This window comes from Diabrotica undecimpunctata, chromosome 8 (assembly GCF_040954645.1).
Source record: "Diabrotica undecimpunctata isolate CICGRU chromosome 8, icDiaUnde3, whole genome shotgun sequence".
NCBI classification, from domain to species: domain Eukaryota; kingdom Metazoa; phylum Arthropoda; class Insecta; order Coleoptera; family Chrysomelidae; genus Diabrotica; species Diabrotica undecimpunctata.
The window spans coordinates 132,118,126-132,133,833 of NC_092810.1; the positions used below are offsets into that span (position 1 = coordinate 132,118,126).

General features: G+C 32.6%; 1 protein-coding gene across 1 annotated transcript in view; it reads left to right on the forward strand.

Moving 5' to 3' along the window:
- Positions 1 to 13,062, forward strand: part of LOC140449121 (uncharacterized) — a 46,151-nt gene extending 33,089 nt beyond the window's left edge. Inside the window, exons 11-18 of the mRNA XM_072542266.1 lie at positions 1,266 to 1,385; positions 1,996 to 2,103; positions 3,167 to 3,522; positions 4,564 to 4,706; positions 7,348 to 7,514; positions 8,270 to 8,491; positions 8,555 to 8,700; positions 12,795 to 13,062. Coding sequence (XP_072398367.1) covers positions 1,266 to 1,385; positions 1,996 to 2,103; positions 3,167 to 3,522; positions 4,564 to 4,706; positions 7,348 to 7,514; positions 8,270 to 8,491; positions 8,555 to 8,700; positions 12,795 to 12,986 — 1,454 coding nt within the window. The 3' untranslated portion in view covers positions 12,987 to 13,062. The remainder of the gene's footprint in view (positions 1 to 1,265; positions 1,386 to 1,995; positions 2,104 to 3,166; positions 3,523 to 4,563; positions 4,707 to 7,347; positions 7,515 to 8,269; positions 8,492 to 8,554; positions 8,701 to 12,794) is intronic.
- Positions 13,063 to 15,708: the final 2,646 nt, after the last annotated feature.

Consider the following 15,708-nt stretch of genomic DNA (forward strand, 5'->3'; position numbering starts at 1 on the left):
GTATATTAGAATATTATTTTAAAATACGGTAAATTAAAATAAAAAATCGACGTGTTTCAGGATTATTTCTTAAAATGCTTTGTTTGGCTAAAAAAGAATTTGTTCCATACTTTACGGACACAGTGTATATTTTTTAATCTTAAAAATTTATGTTTTATATTAAAAGTATTTATATTTTATAAAATTGTACCTTAACAATCATAAAAAATTGTACATTATTTCGATTAAGTTCTATTCTTAGTAACAAACGGAATATTATCTTGAACTTAAGTGCAACACAGAATATTTAAGAGTATCTTGGCCAAAAATAAAATATTGTAAATTATTTTGCAATTTCCGAAGCAACAAATGATCTGACCAAAATTTAAAAACTGCCAGTTTAAACCTTTACCCACCTTCTAAATGATAAATACTCTAAATAATATATTTAATTACCCTACTTTAACATGTAGCGATTTAAACGAAAAAACTGCCATTTTTGACCCTTATTTCTTAATAACTATTATATGCCTCTGAACTGTGACGGACATTTTTGTATTTATAATGTATTAGGTATATGGTACCCAAAAAACCTATTTGCAACCTGGCTGGATTAGTGTCCAGACAAAATATTTATTTCGCTGAACTATTATTGTAATAATATATCATAATCACAGAGTGCCACATGAGCTTTTTTTAAACGATTCCTTTTTGTTATATATTTGTCAGTTGTCATGACCCTGGATTATCCAATATGCTTACTAAGTATAGAAAGACTATATATACCGGTGTTTTATTTTATTAAGAGATTTAAGTTTATAGTTGTTAGTATACTCGAAATTTTACTTTCCGAATGAACAAATTTTATTACAAAATAATTTTTTAACAACACGTTTTTGACTGTGAGTTTTATAATTGTCGCAGTCAGTGGGATTTTTGGAAATTGTACAGTTTGTCGTGTCAAACTTGCCGAATTTCGCGTACAGTTTTTTATTTCAACGATTTACGGAAAATTCCAAATTTACGGTACGTTAACAGCCAAACATCCAATATTATACACAACCGATTCGAGAAGCCAAGATTCTTGCTGTATTTAAAGTTCTAAATAAATAAATAATTACGAAACAATTTTTAAAAATCCGTTTTCGGCTGTGAATTTTGTAGTTATGTAATTTCCATACTTGAAACTTTGTAAGTTAAATGTTTTCGTATTGTATTTTAAATTAGTGTAGAAACTTACCTAGTCTTCTATTTTTATAAAAAAAAATAATGCATACTTTTTTCAGACAGGGAACAAGCACAGCGGTTATTTAAGCAGTTTCAGAATAGCATATCAGAATACCAACAAAAAAATGGAGGAAACGGAGAAATAAAAGTTCTGAATCCATCTAATATTGTAGATCTAGGTAAATATTTTTTTAATAAGAATATGTGTGCTGTTCTTAATCGAAGATATTTTTTCATGCAGAATACTACTTCAAAAATTCCTGACACTGAAGGAAGCCGTCGGTTATACTTTTTTTAAGGACGAGGAAATTATAATCTATAAAGATAAGATCGGTATTACCGAACTGGCAGACCCTGCTGGAACCACAGCATTAGAGTTTTATTTGCTCATTTATATTCAACTTCAAAAGATGACTCTGCAATAAAACAGTAAAAAGTTCTTATTTTGTTAAATTGCAGAATACTAGCAATTTACACGTCTTGTATTTTAGCATGTCTTTTGTCTACAAATTTTGTAACATCTTATAATTGTGACATTGTGAGAGAACCAAATAACCAGTTTCAAGACTGTAACTTTTTTCTCAAGATCTGCTGCAAAAATTGACAAAGAAACCTTTTGACAGAAGTACAGACAGTGACACAATTTTAAAAAGGAGTTGTAGCCATAAACATATAATAATATGTTAATATATTCGTCTATGTTTGTTGTGTCTTTAATAACACGGACAATGATTAAACCAAATTTTTAAAATCACCGAGTACAATTCTACTAAAACAAATACTTTTTAGCAAATATATTTACCAAAAATGTCGAGACTCAAAATCCGAACAGCAATTTTTTACCAATTGTCAAAGTTCGATATGAAGATGGTTCAGAAGATCCAGAAAATATTATAGGTAAGTTCGTTTTATATTTTTGTCCAATTTAACGTTTTATCATCATCATTCAGCCTTTATTTATTATGCCCACTGCTAAACATAGGTCTGCGGTCACTCCCAGCATCGACCGTTCCATTCGTCTCTATGCCACTCTCAATTTCGAAGCTGTAGTCTTGGTCATCAAAGATCATAGATCACAAAGGTAATACGCATTGGTCAAATACTTTTCTTTTGGGGCTAATTGGTATGTTGGCCCTAAGCGTGTCTCGCAGTTTTCCAAAGGCTGCGCACGCTAAACTAATTCGTCTTTGGATTTTGCATGTTTGTTTATTCCTGCTGATTCTTATTTCATGACACAAATACGTATATTTCTCCATCACTTTGTCTTGACTAGTAAAATGGTTATTGGGGACCATATTTTTCATAAACATACCTACACATATATATATATATATATATATATATATATATATATATATATATATATATATATATATATAAATATACTACGAAACTTGGCCACTAAAGAAAGAGAGAATATCAAAACTCAAAGTCACTCAAAGGTCAATGAAGCAATACATGCTAGATATAACAAAGAGAGATCGAAAAAGTATAGAATATATCAGACAATAACCAAGGTTACTGGTGTAATTCATAGAATTAAATCCCTTAAATGGCAGTGGGCTGGACATTCAGCGAGAAGAACTGACAATAGGTGGTCCACTAGAATTACACTGTGGTATCCAAGAGGCATCAAGAGACAAAGAACACGTCCAAATTTAAGATGGGACTATGACATAAGGAAACAAGCCGGTACAACATGACAAAGAAAAGCGAATTTTAGACAATCGTGGACAGATATGAAGAATGAATATGTAAGGGAGGCTACACCATAATTGGTAGAATACGGTGAGAATGATGATGATGATGATGAGGTTATTTCAGACATTTCGTCAAAATCACATTTGACATTCTCGATGCCTTTTGTTCCAAAGTAGGACCATCATTCCTTTGGAACAAGAAGCATCGAGATGAAGGTATTTAATTTTAAACGTTTTAAATAATTGGTTGATTTTTTTAGAAATTATTCCAAACACGCGAAATTCTGCAGATATAAATAAGGCTTTAGCCAATTTGTGGAATATTACGGAGCCAAATAATACAAATACTCCTCTGCCCACTTCAGAGTCTACAGGCAACGATGAAAGTAGTGAAGACGATTCTACTATAACATCTACAACTACATCCGAAAAACCATTATCAAAGCCTAAACCGGCATGGAAACCTAAGCCGAATAAAAACAACAAAGATTGTCCGAAGTCCAAAACGTATGTAGAAGGAGAAAAACAATGTAAAGGAAAATTAATATTTTCTGAAGATTTTTCATCATTAAAAAGACACGTGTGGAATGTTGAACATATATTTGCTGCAGCACCGGTAAGTATCAAATAAATAAAAAGTGTGTGTGTAAAGGCAGAAATGCATATGTCAGTACATTGTATTACACTGAAATACAAGTAACTAGCAAGCGCTAGCTACTGGCAAGTGTATACATTAACTGGTATGTAAGTAGCTGGCTTGCTACTAGAATGCAATATTTTTATTTTCTGAGCAAGTAGAATACTTGAAGATACAATAATGCGCATGAGTGAGTTTGTAACAGGCATATTTGTCTTTTCACAAGGACGCATGCAAGCTGCTTGTCGTTCTCCTCGGTACTTTATCCTACGTAAGGATATGATGACATCATAATGTGTGATTTACTGTGATTGTCCATTCAACTCTATTTTGAGCTTTGTGAGTTGCTTTCGGAAAGAAGAGTCCTGTAATTTTTTTATTTTTCATTTTATTTTAATTGTATTCATTCGAAATAAATTCATAAAATATGCAATATATGCATTTTGCATATTTGCCCAAATCTACTTATCAGTCATACCGTTCTTTGGAAAATATAATCAAATGATTTTCAGTTTTCCTGCCTGATCACAGTGTCTCAGCCGGTTAAATTAATATCTATTTTCCGCCTGGAAAAATTCGGTGTCGACTCTGTATGAGGGATTTTACATTAGCCTCATTGTAAAATTGACAAAATTCCTGCAATTTGCTATGTCCAAGATTCGATACAAGCTCCAAAAACCAGGGGGATGCCAGTTCCTCCCTCGACACCGTTGTGAAGATCCATTTCTCCACCATGGGTGCCGTTGTTGACTTCATCTTCATCCGTGACCCTCGCAAGGTACCCTTAGCAGGTACTAGTTTTCCGAATAAGAAAACATCTGGAATTTGCAAATGGCTGGTATTCATTCACTTCTCCTAATAACCGGAATGAGTTCCTACCCGCTACCAATCTTGCCAATGTATTTTAAGTCAACTATTTTATATAAATATTTTATATTAATTCCACAAATACAACAATATATTAATCCAATAAATTTATAATAAACATGTAAAGAACACATTCCTTTTCTCTGCTTTCAGGATTACGAATTTACGATATACGTTAATCGTCCAGATGTATATTCAATCACAAATAACTATATGCAACTTGCACCGGCAAGAACAGAAGATATTTTTGGCCCAACTGTTTTAGGTGATGATGGTAGCCTAGACTTGGATAGAGAGTAAGGTTCATTTTTTAAGGATACTGTGTGCCATATCTAAATTTCCTCCATTAGATTAATTATTAATAATATCATAGTTTGTCGCTTTATTTATTGTACTAATTATTGTGATTTCTGCAACATCCATTCCAAAAGGGATTTACGGAGGAGTAATATAGAGCCTTAAGCCCTCATCTTTTGCAGCACTGCTCATCTATAGGTCAATTTCATACCAGGGATTTCTACTCTAAGTAGCAGATTTATTTAGCATTTTAAATTACTAAGTTTGCCTATTTGTTTTTTTGGCCATGACCAGAGGTAAACATTTCACAGTGACAATTTTTGAATATATTTCAACGGGTTATTTTAATTTATTGTAGGTTTTTACCAACTGTCCTTTATTATTATAGTTCACGTGTAATATGTTCACGTTCTTTTGCGGTTAGCTGAATCGTGTTATTATCACTAAGTAGTTTCTCTATATACTTGGTCCACTATACTTGTTTTTCCTCTTGATTAGTTTGTAAGTTGTCATCATTATACAGTGCCATATATAGGTGTGTTCTCGACTCCCTTTTACTCCACTGCTTTAGCCTACCCCACTTTATTCCGATTTCTTAATATGACCATAATTTATCAGTATAACATCAAATATAATTTCATCATTTGTTTATTCATTGTTTTTGACAATTAACTTACACTTGAATAGATGAGTTGATATAACAATAAATTTCATCAATAGGACTTTTCATCGCAACATATTGTCAGCCATTTTTTCGTACAGTATTTTGTAAACAAACATGTTAGGTTAGGTTAGTAAAATAAATAACAATAAACTGCATGTGAACACATAATTAAGCTAAAATAACCAAAGAAAGCCTATTTATATAAAAAAGAAATACGAAAACAAAGAAAAAATTGCTACAATTAGCAAATGAATTTTTTTAATCAATTGTTATTATAATACCTGTACGAAAAGAAACAACAAAGCAGAGTTGGTATATAGTATATAAGAGTGATACACGCTCTAAATCATCAAATCATTTAAAGACAATACATATTATTTTATTAATTTCCCAAAGCCTTTTTTATTTTAGAGACAATGTTATTTCTTTATTAAATAAAGCAAGTTTATTTAACCAGTGACGTATGACGTATATTACTTATACGTCGTTGATCAAAACTGTACGAAAAATATTGGCGCCTGATAAAAAGGCCTATTGTTTTAGGCAAAACATGCTATAAGGACACACAATTCATTTATAAACCTTTTCTTCTTCTTCTTCCTCTTCCTTTTATGTAGATATAACTCTATCTGTTTTTAATGTGCCTTCAGTAAGTTGTCGGATCATGGTTTTCGTGGTCTGCCACTGACAATCTTCCTATTGGAGACGTCTTTCACCGTTTTTACTAACCTATTTGTTTTAATTCGGCTTATTTGTTCGTTTCATTGTAATCTTCTACTTTCTACATATTACTTGATGTTCTTCACCTTGCATCTCTGTTGTATATCTGTACTTCTAGTCTCTTTGTGAGATTAGTATTGCATCGTCTGCATAGCAGATTATTTTAACCCTTTCAGTACCGCTTTTTTTGCAGCAAACGAAAAATATTTTTTGCCTAAAATGTAATTAAAACAGTTCATATTACACTTTTTGGACATTAAAAAAATGTAACTTGTATATATAAAAATAATTTATTATGGGTTCATTTGTAGCCGAAAATACTTAACAAATCTAAAAAACTAGCGCATATGAAACATAAGGAAGCAATTTCTTTCCTTTTGGGGACATAAAGGGACATTGCACTTTTGACATTTCCATCTTGATTTTCCTGTACAACCAGGGTTTTTGCATCTTAAAGGTAAAGGTAGCTGTGGGTGCCCCGGAAAATGTCCAACATTATTAAATTCCACCTCAGTAAGAGGTCTAATTTCAATGTTTTGGTGATTTGCAGCTACTACTAGACTAGATGTATCGGTCTAGTTGGAGGTCTTTCCCGTTTTCGGTTATTGAAAGAGTTGACTTTTATGAGGGCTTCACCAACTTTCATTATAAAGTGTAGAAGGTCCATGATATCTTTTTGTGGAATTCCTAAAGTCTGCATGTCTCATTTATACTCTCCAGTCTGAGTGTCCGACTGATTAGTCGGACACTCCACTTTCTGCAAGTTATTTTTATAATCTATATTATAATGAAAGCTTACTAAATAAACATTATTATTATTTTCGCCAATTTAGTATCCTTTATTAGATCTAACTTTTTTTTTTATTATTGCATCAGGTTGAATAATAGAGGACCCAAGGAATCCCCCTGGTACACATTTTCTCGATCAGTTTGACTATTGCTAGAGGTATCTTTCTTGCGTACGATAAGTGGGTAATGTCCTTTAACTTGATCCTGTCAAATGCCTTCTTCGGGTTCACGAAATATAAATATGTCGATTTTTTGTATTTTAATGATTCCTCCTATATTTGTTCGACCTAAAACCTTGTTGTTCTACTGCTAGTGTTAGAATTTTATTCAGTTTATTTGTTATTAATTTTATTGTTAATTTTAACTGTTTAAATGTAGTTTTTCAGGTCCGATTATAAATAATATGTTTAATTTAGATTTAAGTTTAAGTTCTATATTTTCCTTATAATTGCTGTTTCTTATTTTAGGTGTACTGGAAGAGCTGGTCCTCCAGATTGTAAAATGACAAACGCAGGCGGATTTATAGTACCGCTTTATTCATCATTCAGAATAAATACAAAAAATAAATTTTCTTTTAAGTATGGAATTGTCGAAATAAGAGCTAAATTACCAGAAGGTGATTGGCTTTATCCAAGTAGGTACTTTGTATAAAAACTTTGGATTAATTATTAACTTTTAGAATATGACCATTACTACGCCTTATATTATACAGGGTAAGTTTTTAGTGCGACATCGGTACAAGAAATTTAAAAATTTCCTCCTTCCATAGAAATATTCCAACAGGAGATCAAAATCAGAATAGAAAATGCTAGAGCAAATTTCAACAAAATAAAAAGAGTGCTATGTACAAGGGATTTAAAATTGAAACTAAGAGTTAGGTTGACGAGGTGCTATATTTTTTCAACTTTGTTTTATGGAATGGAATCTTGGACCTTGAATGCGACATCAATGAAAAAACTGGAATCATTCGAGCTGTGGGTGTATGAAGAATTCTAAAAATATCGTTAATAGAACACGTCACAAACAAAGAGGTTCTGAGAAGGACGAATAAAGAAATAGAAAGTTTCAATACAGTTAAAACACGAAAATTTGAATATCTACGACATACTACACGTGAAGAGAAATACACCTTGCACCAATTGATTATACAGGGAAAGATCCAAGGAAAGACGTAGAATGTCATGGCTGCGTAGGCTGAGAAAGTGGTACGGATGTACATCAAATGAACTTTTCAGAGCAACCGTCTCAAAAGTCCGAATAGCATAACATACGTCATGTACTTCCTTTGATCTTCTCTATTTCAGGCTGGTGTGAGAAAAAGAAAATTCACTTTTATGTTTGGTGTTTTTATATACTTTTATATACTTTTTACCTTTTTTTTTTTTTCAGTTTTGTATCTCAACCCATCAGCGGGAACTTATGGAAAACATTACGCATCTGGACAAATGCGTATAGCTTATATTGAAGGCAATGATGATGCTAATAACATACTTAAAGGAGGAGTTATATTAGGAGATAGTGAACCAGCAAGAAATTACTATATGATGAATATTACTAAGGAAAGCAGCTGGGCAGATACTTTTCACAAATACCGATTAGAATGGAGACCTGGTGCGTTTAATTTATATTTTTGCTAGTAGTCGTATTAACAGTAGTAGTTTATTTATGTTTTAGATAGTATCACTTTAAGTGTTGATAACAAGGTCTATGGAAAAATAGAACCACCAGAAGGCGGTTTTCTGTCAAAGGCGTCAGAATTACAAATACGAAATTCAGAAGACTGGCGCCAGGGAGCTAAGTTGGCTCCTTTTGATAAAGAGGTAATTATTTCATTTTATACCGGTTGAGCAAAAAGAAGCGGGACGGTCGAATATTTCACGAAATATATGTAGGATAAAAATATAGATTTCCTATAATCGGAAAATCACGGTTTATCCTGATACCTATATAATTTCTCGAGAAATATGAAAAATGAAAAACCAAGAAATATGTTTTTAATAGTTTTTAAAAATCTATCGAATGACGAATGACCTCTACCCTATGGGGTTGAGGCAAGGGACAACTGTGAGATATCATAAATAGAAACCCCCATTTTTCATTGAAGATTTCGATTTTTGTAAAAAATTCGTAAAAAATTCTCTTCAGTATCATTAAAATTAGTTTGCAGACTTCTGATCTGTATTTGTTTTTCTCTGAATACAGCGCCATCTATCGCGAATCGAAAAAAATTTTGATAAAACTTCAGATAAATTACATTTAACTCCTTCCGCCCCAGGCCATTTTTTGAGGTAGGAAACTGTATACTAGCAAAAGTTTTTTAATGAGATACATTTTACGATAGTTATTATGTATAATAGAAGTATAATCACCTATGGGGGACAAAAAATATTTGAAGCAATTTAAATTTATATGACAATTTATAGTGTTTACCAGAATATCCACATAAAGGATATTTGAGTGTACCAAAATATCCACATCTGGATATCATTAAAATGTATCTATGTATTTAATTTATAAAGTCACGCCAAATATTAAAAATAAAACATATATAAAAAAACAGGGAACAATTTAATTATATTCAGAACAAAACAAAAAATTAAAAAACATTATTTTTATTACTAATGAAAACTTTAAAAATGTTCCGCTGAGCAAAGTCTAGGTTTGTCCGGGCAAGCAATGCTACATTTTCTCGTTAGTTTACGCACTCCACATCTTTTACAAATTACACAAACTTCGTAGAGCCCTCTTTTTTCCAATTTCTTTTGGAAAATCGGTCATTGCAAGCAAAGGTTTCCCAGATGTAGTAGGTTGATTTTTTTTATCATTCCTTTCTTGATATCCTTTTCTATATTTCAGAAGTATCCTTCGGCAGCAGCATTTTGTATATTTATAGATTGGAACTTGTTTTTGATGGGCTTGGCTGTAAATACTCTGGAGTTCAATAGCATAAGATGTAAAAGGTGCAAGCCTATTTAGTTCAGACGCACTGGACATAAGGAAAATATTTTGATACCAAATCGACTTCTTTTGCTTTTTATGTATGTACTGTCGAAAATGGGGTCGACCTTTATACAACATAAGTTACTTATCTATTGCGAAAACTGGTCCTGGGTCCACTAAGTTTTGACAATTATCCCTAATAAGAGCCATAAAAATGCCTAGTCTGCTAAGCGGTGCATTACTTTTGACAAGTTCTGGTGGTGAAAATCTAAGGAATTTAAGAATTGCCAAATAGTGATTTCGGCTCATAACAAATTTATGAAAAACTGGAGGACCAGTGCATATATTATCTGTTCTCCAATAATCTGAAATTAGCGGACACTTGGTCAATCCACTGAGAAAATATAGCTATATAAATACAAACATTTCTTCTGTTGTCACTGGTTTATAAGTAAGACAAAAGCTTTCATGGATTCTATACACTCTTGAAAGTCAATAGCTGGGTAAAAGTTATAGTCAAAGCGAAATTCAGGTATATCTCTTGGAAGCTTATCACCAAACGGATCCGTAACGGCTGTCCAACCTCTCATTTGTATCCCATTAATGACTTCTTCCTCGTACTTTGATGAATAATTGCTGTCTGAATCGCTCTCGAAGTCACTATTAGACATTTTATAACTCAAATCACTTTCACTCTCGAGATCCGAATCCATTTTTACTAGTATGAAACACAATTACGTACCTAATAGGCAAGAAAAAGAACGCGTGCTTTCTCAGCAAACTCTAAACGTGCACAAATAAATATCTTGCAGCTGCGTTGGCTTGCCACCAGACCGAACGTCGACCTTGAGCTGTTTACATTATTCTGGGAATTTAAAAAAAAAATGACTATCAATGATATCGCCGTATGGATATCCATGTCCTATTGCGATCCAAATTAATCTACAGAGCCCTTCACCACTTTTACAGAGTACATTAATATCCCCTATATGAATATTCGTATGTAGATATCGTGGTAAAGTTCGCCTTACCTAAAAATATCCATACGTGGATACGATGGAGCGGAAGGGGTTAAGATTTTAAAGTTGTCCCCCGTTCCATCAACAGGGGGGAGGGGTGGGGGTCGTGTTTGATATCATTCGACAGATTTGTAAAAAATCTTAAACACTTTTTTTCAGTTTTTTGATCCGATGTTAATTTCGCGAAATATTCCACCGTTCCGCTTCTTTTGGCACACCCGGTATAACAATAATTGTGTTAAGAACATTTTATGTTATGAACTGTAGACTTATATTTTTACAATCAATATTATTTAATTTTTTTATAAATAAATAATTATATTAAAGTTCGCTTAAAATATCATAATGTGCATATATAACCCAGACAGTCAAAATCCAAATATTATAAAAACTGGAACCGATAAATGAGTCTGTTAAAGATAGAGGTGGGAGCTAACGTCTCTTTTTCGCACCTCTCCAACGTTTATAATTTTAAAGCGATACCGTAACAATTCTATTGAATTTAGACTTATAGATAGGTACACTGACTTATAGATACAAGGACTTATAGATAGTAATATATGTACAAAAGATGGGTCCATAGGTCAGTAGTTTTGAAACAATTATCTTTGTTTAGCTCATTTGAGAAAAAAGGTCATTTTTAAATGGCTGTACAGGTGCTTTGTTAATACTTAGGCTACGGCTCCACGAGCGACAGATTGTCGCTAGAAGTTGCAGTAAAATTACGGCGGCAATAAAGCAGTAAAATCATGGCTCCACGAGCGACAGTTTACAGCGCGCATATCGCCGCGTTTTGGTCTTGTTGTGGCTCTATGAGCGTTAATATGACGCAGCTACAATCAGTGGTATCTTGTCCGTTTATATAATGTCCGTGTATATAGCAGATAAAATAAATAAATAAATAAGTAAAATAAATTCACACCGATAATACAATAATATAGTATGGATAATCTATCATTTCAACAAACAGTTGCTTTAATATTGGCATTGTGCCGTCGACGTAGGGTTAAAAAACAACGGAAATGGTAGATTCACCCTGTTCTACTGCCTAGACAGACAGAGGGAAAATTTTTCCTTTAACACAACAAATTAAAAGAATATCCTGACAAGTTTTTTGAATATTACAGGATGTCAGTGTCTTCTTTTAATTTTTTATTATGTGAAATAGACGATGTCATACGAAAACAGGATACATCAATGTGTGATAGCCTAAGCCCAGAAGAAAAATTAGCAATTACCTACCTTAAAGTATACATGTATCTAACTAAAAACAGCCATTTCGAATCGCCAGTTCGAAGAAGGAAATCCAAAAAATAGATTTTCGGGAAATCAATAAAAACTGTTTATTCTTTCTATTCAACTTTTTCTTGTTTAATAATCTGTTATTAAGTATAGTTTGATACGGTTAATTGGGATTGAAAAAAAAACATCCATTGATTTTTGTTATCTAGAATATCGATAACAAAAATATTGGATTTATTTCTTTCTTAGAACTTATCATTTTTTTTACGATTGAGACACAAAATTGTATGAAAAAACTTTAAAGTAATTTATAAAAACAAAGAAACAACTTAACAAACACAGAGAAATAAACAAACAAGAACAAAAATATCCGATTAAATGGCAATTACCGCTACAAGCGACAAATTACTGCTAGTGGAGCCACTCAGTATCACTGTTGTTGTTTTCATTTATCAAGCTACATTTTACTGAAACTGCTAGCGACAATCTGTCGCTCGTGGAGCCGTAGCCTTAGAAGAGTTTTTTAACCAGACCCAAAGATATTTTTTTTTATTCACAGTGTAATTGATTAAACATTAAGAACTGAAATTTGTGCAGTTTGTCAATAAAGTTTCAGTTTTTCATTTAAACTTTAATTAAGATTAATATATGCATAATTATAAATATGATCTTTTCTCAAATACTAAGTAATTATAATGATTTTTGTCTTTCAGATGTATCTACAAGTCGGTGTAGGAATAGGAGGTCTTAATTTTCCCGATAGGTCAGATAGGCATAAGCCTTGGAGAAATCGGGAAAGGCTTATGGTAAAAAAGTTTTATGAAGCCCACAACGAATGGTTACCTACCTGGGATGAAGGAAAAAGTGCTTTAAAAATTGATTACATTAAAGTATGGGCATTATGATGTTTTAAATATTTTGTAGACCTCTGTAGACAGTATTTTGTATAAAAAATAAACGAAATATAATATATGAATGTTGTTTTAACTTGACGAATAAAAAGAATATTAATAGAATTATTTTTATTTGCAAAAAAGGTACATATATTTGAGTGTAAGAGTTTGTATTTGCAATTAACGTTCTTCGACTGCTTCTAATTCAGACAGACATATTCTACAACAGTTATTACATTCAATATAAATATACAGGATTAATAAAAATAATATAATACTATAGTAATAATATAATAAAAATAATATAATTATATATGCTTATATTTTGTGTAAATATACATTAAATGTGCAAGTAATAAGAAAACGGGTGTGGCAGTCAATTTGTTTACTTTAGCTACATCAAATGCGATGCGTCTTACAGCTACAGAGGTTGTGCCGTACGCCATTACTGCAAGTTTTGATGTAGTTACAACACCGAATAATTTGGTTTGCATAATGATTGGTAAATTTTCAGGATTATTTCTTTTCTTCTGCACATATCTCTGAAGGGTTTGAAATTTGACATAAAATTGTTATGCGACTTGTCTTAATGAACATATTCCATCCATGATAGCATTAATAGCATTGGACATCTGTTGAGCAGACGTCTTGGCAATTTTGTGTTGAACATTCAGTTTTCTAGGCATCTGCAATAAAAACGATATGATTATATTCAGATAATTGTATTAATATTCATTTATGGTACACAGTCTCACTGTGTACTGTTGGACGTTATTTTGAAATCTACCATTCTGAAAAATTAACAACAAGTTATAAGCTATAAACAACAACGTACCTTGTTCACAACACCTGATGCGCCAATATTCAGCTGAGATCACTCAATAACTGCGTATAGTTTCAGCAAAATATTCCTCTGAATATTGATTTATCTGTAGCTTTATACTATCGAAAACACGTTTTAGTTAAACACATTTACTTTATACGCCATATTGCAAAAATAACAATAGCAGTGACATCAGTGATGTAATAGCCCTCCTTAAGTAGATTGGCGAAGCAAATGGAAGAAAACTTTTGAATTTAAATTGTTTGTCTTACTGTGTACCGCGTATTACTGTACCACCTTCCCCTATTTATATTATATTTATATCTGGTGGATCTGGATCTGGTGAACACGGCGCTATCAAATTTGTATTCAAAAGAGACGCTACCACTGCAGGGTTAAATTATTTAATTTGATAAAATAAGCCTTTCTCTTCAATTCGGTGTTTTCAAAATTCATGTAGACCTAATAATTTATGCCCAATAACGTTGTAGATGAAAGCTTTCTGGGATAAACAATTTCAATTTTGTAATAACTGTTGGTGAAACTTCTTGAAATTTTTATAGCCGAATACATGTGATATTGTTCCTACTATCAAGCGAAATTACATTTTTTGTGAATTTTTAGAAAAGGTATTAATAATTTTCAAAAAATCGACTTTTGAAGCTATTTTTGCAATAATTATCTATCTATATATCTATATAAGGATTTTTACAGCTGTCGCCGCCTTCCTTCTTTCAGCCAACGTCTCCAGTCCTTTCTGTACTGCCATTCTCCATCTCTGAGGTCTCGTCTTTTCATAGCCTCGTCCACTTCATCCCTCCATGATCTTCGGGGTCTATCTCTTTCCTCCTTCATATTGGGCTCCAATCCGAAATCTTTGCTATCCACATTGTATGATCTGTTCTTCTCACATGTCAATACCAAATTAAACGTTTTTCTTCGATGTAGCTAAGTATGTCTTGTTCTACTGCCATTCTTCGTTTTATCTCCTCATTTCTGATGCGATCTATTTTTGTCACTCTACAGCTTCTTCTCATGAACTTCATTTCAGTTGCTGTGATTTTGGACCTGTTTCGTTTATTTATTACCCAATTCTCTGCTCCATAGGTCATTATACTGCGTACCAAGGTGTTATAAATTCTCTTATTTGTATTTCTGGTAATCTGTCTATCCCACAGTACCCTGTTCATTTGTTTAATGCATGTTCTTGTCTGTGCTAATCTGCTGGTTATCTCTTGCTCCGTGGTTCCATTTTTTTAAAGTATGAATCCTAAATATTTGAATTTCCAAGTTTCTCACTGGTTCTTGCGTATTTTTTGTGTATTCCTTTTCTAATTTTCGGAGCATATAGCACAGATCTTCTTTATCTTGAGCCGTTACCACTTGGTCATCTGCAAAGCTTAATGTGTACAAGTAGTTGTCCCGGATTGGTATTCCCATCCCTTCACATTTCCTTTTCCATGGTTTTAATATTTGTTCGAGGAATATCTTGAACAGTGTCGGAGATGGACAGCATCCCTGCAATAAGCCTTTTGTGGTCTTAAATTCGTTGGAGTATTTATTGCCGGTATTAACTCTTACCTTGTTGTTGTTGTAAAGGTTTTTTACGGCTTCTATTAACCTCTGAGTTATTCCGATTTCCTTCATCGTGTTCCATAGTTGTTTTCTGGGGACCGTGTCATACGCCTTTTTTAAATCTATGAATGCCATGTGTACTGGTCTATTTTTTGCCATTTTTTTTTTAATTAATTGTTGGAGTGTATATATGTGGTCTATGCAAGATCTTCCTACCGTGAACCCCGCCTGATCTTCTCCGATTTTATTTGAGATAGATTTTCCAGTTTTTCTTTCAGTATTTTTCCATATAACCTGCCCATACATGCTATCACACTGATGCCTCTGTAGTTCCCG